This window comes from Pelmatolapia mariae, linkage group LG16_19 (assembly GCF_036321145.2).
Source record: "Pelmatolapia mariae isolate MD_Pm_ZW linkage group LG16_19, Pm_UMD_F_2, whole genome shotgun sequence".
NCBI classification, from domain to species: Eukaryota; Metazoa; Chordata; class Actinopteri; order Cichliformes; family Cichlidae; genus Pelmatolapia; species Pelmatolapia mariae.
The window spans coordinates 40,318,824-40,324,447 of NC_086241.1; the positions used below are offsets into that span (position 1 = coordinate 40,318,824).

The window sequence follows — 5,624 nt, forward strand, 5'->3', positions numbered from 1 at the left end:
TTATGGAAACTGGCATTTCTTTTATGTTTACGGTAAGTTATAGACGCTCCTGGACGTAGCTGAAATTACACGAGGCTGAATAGTTCATTCAACTCTTACTTTAGGGTAAATGTTAGCTGCGCGCTAGCCAGCATCTAATGCATTACGCCCATTTCTAGTCTTTTCAAGTGGCTACACCTGATGATGGCGACACTAGCAATTCGTGTTATAAATCCAGATGCCCCTGCACATCGTCAGCAGGCCGGGTGAGAAGTATGGTCTTCACCAAACCTCAACAGGAGCTGCTCAGCCGAGTCGCTGCCTTCACTCACGCACAGACGGTATCCACGCGCCTTCACGTCTGCAGTGCCCGGTGGTGCTTTCCGACCGTGGCTCGTTACAAACGATGTGACATATATGAAGTCGTAAGTGTATCGTGTATTTAATATCGTACTAGGCAGATTTACTGCACTGCCATTTACTACACATTTACCTGCGTATGGCTGTTGTCAGTACATGTTGCTCATTGTAAACTTTCTTTAAGTGTGTAACATTCACAATGATACTGTTGATGGTAACGTGTATGATTCCAGCGTACCTGACAGGCACTTTTGACTTTTTGTACACAGTTGATTATGTAAAGCCCCTCGCATTGCATTTATAATCAAGTTCACTGATTGACTACCCTGCAGTGCTGTTTTCCTGTATTCTCGTTTCATCCACTTTAATAAAGTGTCCTGTGTTACAGTAACAGTGAGTTGTGGATTCACTTAATGAATGCCTAATTTGGGCTTTAATCTGCCTTAGACTTACTGATCTTCTTTGAATCAGCATCACAATCATCCTAAGGGCACTGACAAAACATACAAGTATAAATAAATAAAATCTATAGAAAGAGAAATATGTTTGATATGTTTTTATTACAGTTTTTCTCGATTGCTAAAACACATTTCTTGAAACTACGCCTCATATCCGCACAACAGTAAACACAAATCCATAACATCTCACTCAATTCCCCAAACATCCTATTTCCAGGTCAAAATGAAGCTCTACACCCAAAACTATTCACTCCTGCTGAAAAACCGAACTTTGCCCTCAGACATCAAACACAAGCCCTCAAAAACACACACACTACAACAGAGTTTTGCACACTGGTACAATTAATTCAAAACAATAGTTCCAAAACAATTAGGTTGCTTATGGTTCTCCCCTTCAAAACCCTTGTCACATGATAAACACAAAAGACGCAACCAATGTATGTACAGTGGCACATTGTCATTCATGTACTATACAGTACAACACACACCAGAAACATTATCCCACCACAGCATCTTGTCTTTGGTCTGGGTCAGGCCAGAGAATCTCATCCACATCATAGGCTATATTGGCCCCAGCCAGGCAGCGGGGGTAAAATCCTCTTGCATGCCTGATCCACCCCTGGCATGCATCTACTGATATGTCTAGGCAGGCCTCTTCCATGGCCTGAAGGAGGTGAACACGGACATAAGGTTCTCGGTCATACAATTTCCACCGCCATGCCGAAAATAACTCCTCTATCGGGTTTAGAAAGGGGGAGTATGCAGGCAGAAAGATATTAGAAAACCTTGGGTTATTGGTAAACCAGTCACGAACCAGAGCAGCGCGATGGAAGCTGACGTTATCCCACACAACAACGTAGTGAGGCTGCTCTGGCTGTGCTGGTTCCCTGTAGTCCAGCTGGAACATATGTTGTCTTAAACCATCAAGAAAAGCAAGGAGAAGCATAGTGTTATAGGGTCCTAGTACGGCATGGCGGTGGAGTACCCCTCGTTGGCTGATGGCTGCGCACATAGTGACATTCCCCCCACGCTGACCAGGGACATTTACAATAGCCCGATGGCCAATTATGTTCCTCCCCCTTTTCCTTCTTTTGGTCAGGTTAAAACCTGCCTCATCCACAAAGATCATTTCATGGGGAACAGGCCGTCCTTCAATCTCAAAGATTCTCTGCAAAACACATAACACAGTAGCGTCAATCGGTACCCTGAACCAAAGTTCAAGAGTGCTGAAATGGCAGCATAAACTGCCATGCTGTGATGGTACACAATACCTTATACAGTATCAAAACTCATACCTGAACATATTCCACACGTTGGTTTTTCACTCTGTCAGAGTTTCGTTCGAAAGGGACTCGGTATGCCTGTTTCATCCGGAATTGATTCTTTCGGAGGATGCGGTCAATTGTGGAGAGGCTGATGGCATTTATGCCTCGAAAAAGATGATCATCCTCAATCACTCTCCTTTGAATCTCTTGCAGGCGGATTACATTATTTGCAATTACCATGTTTACAAGTTCCCTCTCTTGCTCCTCCGACAAAAGCCTTAACCTGCCTCCACCAGGTGGTCGTCTCTGTGTCCTACAAAAATAGAAGCACTCATTACTGTAACTGTCACACATTCATTTTACAGGAAAATAATGGAAACATACAGAAACTCAAGACACATAAATTCAGTAACTTAAACGTTACTGTACAAAGCAGTCTTACTGCAAGTACACCTACCTGTTTTCCTCCCTGAAGGTTCTGATGATGGAGGCAACAGTGAAGCGACTCAAATTTGGTTGTACTCGTTGCCCAGCCTCCCTCATAGTCATCCCATGGACAAGGACATGACTACTAATAAGATGGCAGCAATCCAAGATGGCGGCCAACCAAACAGGTTTGAGAACCGGTTTGACCGGTTTCGTGCGTGTGCGCATGCGCGTACAGGTCCTGGGATTATGTGAGTTCATGTGTGGAGACACACAGGGGGTCAGGGGGTCATATGAGTTCATGTGTTTTTAACTTGATTCAATCAAACCATAGGGTTTTTAATTAAACTATTTTTTTGTCACTTTGGTGTGTCTCAACATTCATTTATGCAGACATATGTGTCCTTAAGAGCAATTCTTTGTTTTTGTGTGTAGGGGTGGAAGCCGTTTTTGTTCACAGTGTGCATTAACAAAGCGGGGATGCTTTTTATTTACATCTAGTCAAAAGTGTTACTAATTGTGTTTTAACCGCACTAATTTTATCATTCTGACAATATCTCAGCAGCACACAGCGATGCAACCATTTTATTTTAAAAACGGAACAAATGCGAATTTCTTCTGAATGGGTAATGTCAGTTCAGTGACTGTTCACAAGCGTTTCATTTAATAAAACCACTAGTTTTAATTTAACTAGTTTTTACGCATCTACAGGGGCTTCTTTCACGGGTTGATGCGATCATTTTATTTAAAAATCGGGATTTCGGAATGTTGAACTAAGCGGGAGATGGAGCCAGCTAGTTTTTTCAACACCGTAAATGGTCACAAATAACATACAGCCCTTTTAGAAAATAAATGCTATAAGTAGGCAGTATCACTCTTTCAAACTAATTGTGTTTTAATCACACTCATTTTGTGATTCTGATGTCACAGCATGCAGTGATGCATGCCTTTTATTTTAAAAACGGTATAAACGGGAATTTCTTCTGTACGGGTAATTTCAGCCTGTTCACAAGCGTTTCATTTAATCAAACGACTAGTTTTAATTTAACTAGTTTTTACGCATGTACTGGGGTTTCTTTCACGGATTGATGCGATCATTCTATTTAAAAATCGGGATTTCGGAATGTTGAACTAAGAGGGAGACAGAGCCAGCTAGTTTTTCAACACAGTAAATGGTCACAAATAACATTCAGTTCTTTAGAAAATAAATGCTATAAGCCTAATTCTAAAACACGCTGCACATGATGTCACCTTTTCACCCAAAGCAACCAGTATCGCTCTTTTCAAACTAATCCTGTTTTAATCACACTCATTTTGTGATTCTGATGTCACAGCATGCAGCGATGCATGCCTTTTATTTTAAAAACGGATCAAACGGGCATTTCTTCTGTAAGGGGTTTCATGGTTTCAGAGTAGTTTTTATCACAACAGATGGTCGCAAATAACATTCAGCCCTTTAGAAAATGAACGCTGCAGTGATACTTCTAAACAGCCGGTTAATTGTTTGAAATTGTTCAGGATTGCAAAAGCCCACTGCGGGTATCATTTAATTGTTGTGATTCCTTAGGAAAAGGTAAAAGCCGACAGGTGTACCACCCGAGCCGGGACCCCGCCTATTGTCTGAAGTATCGGTTCATTTGTAATTCCTTAGGAAAAGGTAAAAGTCCCGCAGATGTACCAGTCATGCAAGTTCTCGCCTATTTTCTGAAGTAGCCAGCAACAGCGGACCCTTAGGCCTATCTTGGCCAGTTACACGGGAGCTCCCCAACTGCGTGCCCCACCCTCATTGTTTTAAACTTGTACAGCAAGGTGATGCCCTACAGGTGTATCGCCCCCCAGACTTATCGGCACCCCAGCTACTGTTTTGGAAGCACCCGGTCCTATATGAAGAGTTCTTCAGAGCCTGAGACCCTCGCCATTTCGCGTCAGGACCAGCGCCAGTGCAGACCATTTTCTACCCACACAGAGCGTCTCTGACCAGCCAGCGTTGCTTATGCATAAGAGAAAAGCGACAATACAACGCGGTTCTCTGCTCCAAGACATCCACGGTGCTTTCACACGGTAAGGATGTGTGTTATAGTCGGCGCTTCATAAATGTCTGTCTGGCAGCGCAGATTATTTAAACTGTTTTTAAAATGCGACTCATTTGTTGTCCAAAAAACATTTTCTCTAAATTTGCAAAGTTACTGATTTAAAAATATATATTTTCGAATTTTTAGTTGGATGTCAAACATATGATAGACTCTTGAGCATATTTGTATAGCAAAATTCACAGTGGTATAACCATAAAAGATTGTGCACTAATGCAAGCCTTTAAACTGTAAGCTGATAAGTGCATGAAGTATACCTCAATAGCTGAAAAGAGTCTGCATCCATAATTTGTGGATCTATTGATTTGTTTTTAATGTGGCACTTTTTTCACGAACTGGAGATGATGAAATCCTCTTTATTTGAGAAAGTGTCCCTAAGCTATTGTGGCTCATACTTACTGAGTTCCCTAGCTATGTCAGTAAACTTTTTGAACAAGGCGCAGGAATCATAGATTTAAAGACACATCTTAATTGAAGCAAAGGCAAAAGTTGGAATGAATTTTATGTGGTTGTTCATATTAAAGCCATCAAAGAGTGAAAATCCAAAAAGCTGCTGCAATCCTTTGTATTAATGATCTCTCTTTCTCCCTCTCTCTCTGTGTTGTTGTTCGTGTGTGTGTGTGTGTGTGTGTGTGTGAGAGTGCGTGTGTGTGCGTGTGTGTGCGTGCGTGCTCGCAGAAGCAGACAGGAGCTTTTTTTTTTTTGGATGCATCTCCAATCAGCTTTTTTTTTTTTGTAACAAGAAGTGTAGCTCATACATTGCAATAAATGCATTCTGCTACATCTGCTAACGAGAGAACATGTTTTTTCATCATAAAGACTGTGATATTGTTAAGGTGTCACCTCAGTAATGCTGCTGAGGGAAACAAGTATTGACTCATTTCTTTTTAAATACATGACTTAAAAAAACTAAAATCTAATTTCAGGGGTTTATTGTAAGTTTACAGAATATAACAGCTGGAAAGACGATGAGTTTTACTTCTCACAATATTGTGTTATGTTTTAGTATCCATTATCATTTATGCTACTTTGCTCTGTGGACTGTA

General features: G+C 41.3%; 1 protein-coding gene across 1 annotated transcript; it reads right to left on the reverse strand.

Moving 5' to 3' along the window:
• Nucleotides 1-910: 910 nt before the first annotated feature.
• Nucleotides 911-2,647, reverse strand: LOC134645800 (uncharacterized). Its single transcript, XM_063499392.1, has 3 exons — nucleotides 2,520-2,647; nucleotides 2,093-2,375; nucleotides 911-1,965 (listed from the first exon to the last, which is right to left on the reverse strand). The coding sequence occupies exons 1-3, from the start codon at nucleotides 2,609-2,611 to the stop codon at nucleotides 1,294-1,296; spliced, it is 1,047 nt and encodes a 348-aa protein (XP_063355462.1). The 5' UTR covers nucleotides 2,612-2,647; the 3' UTR covers nucleotides 911-1,293.
• Nucleotides 2,648-5,624: the final 2,977 nt, after the last annotated feature.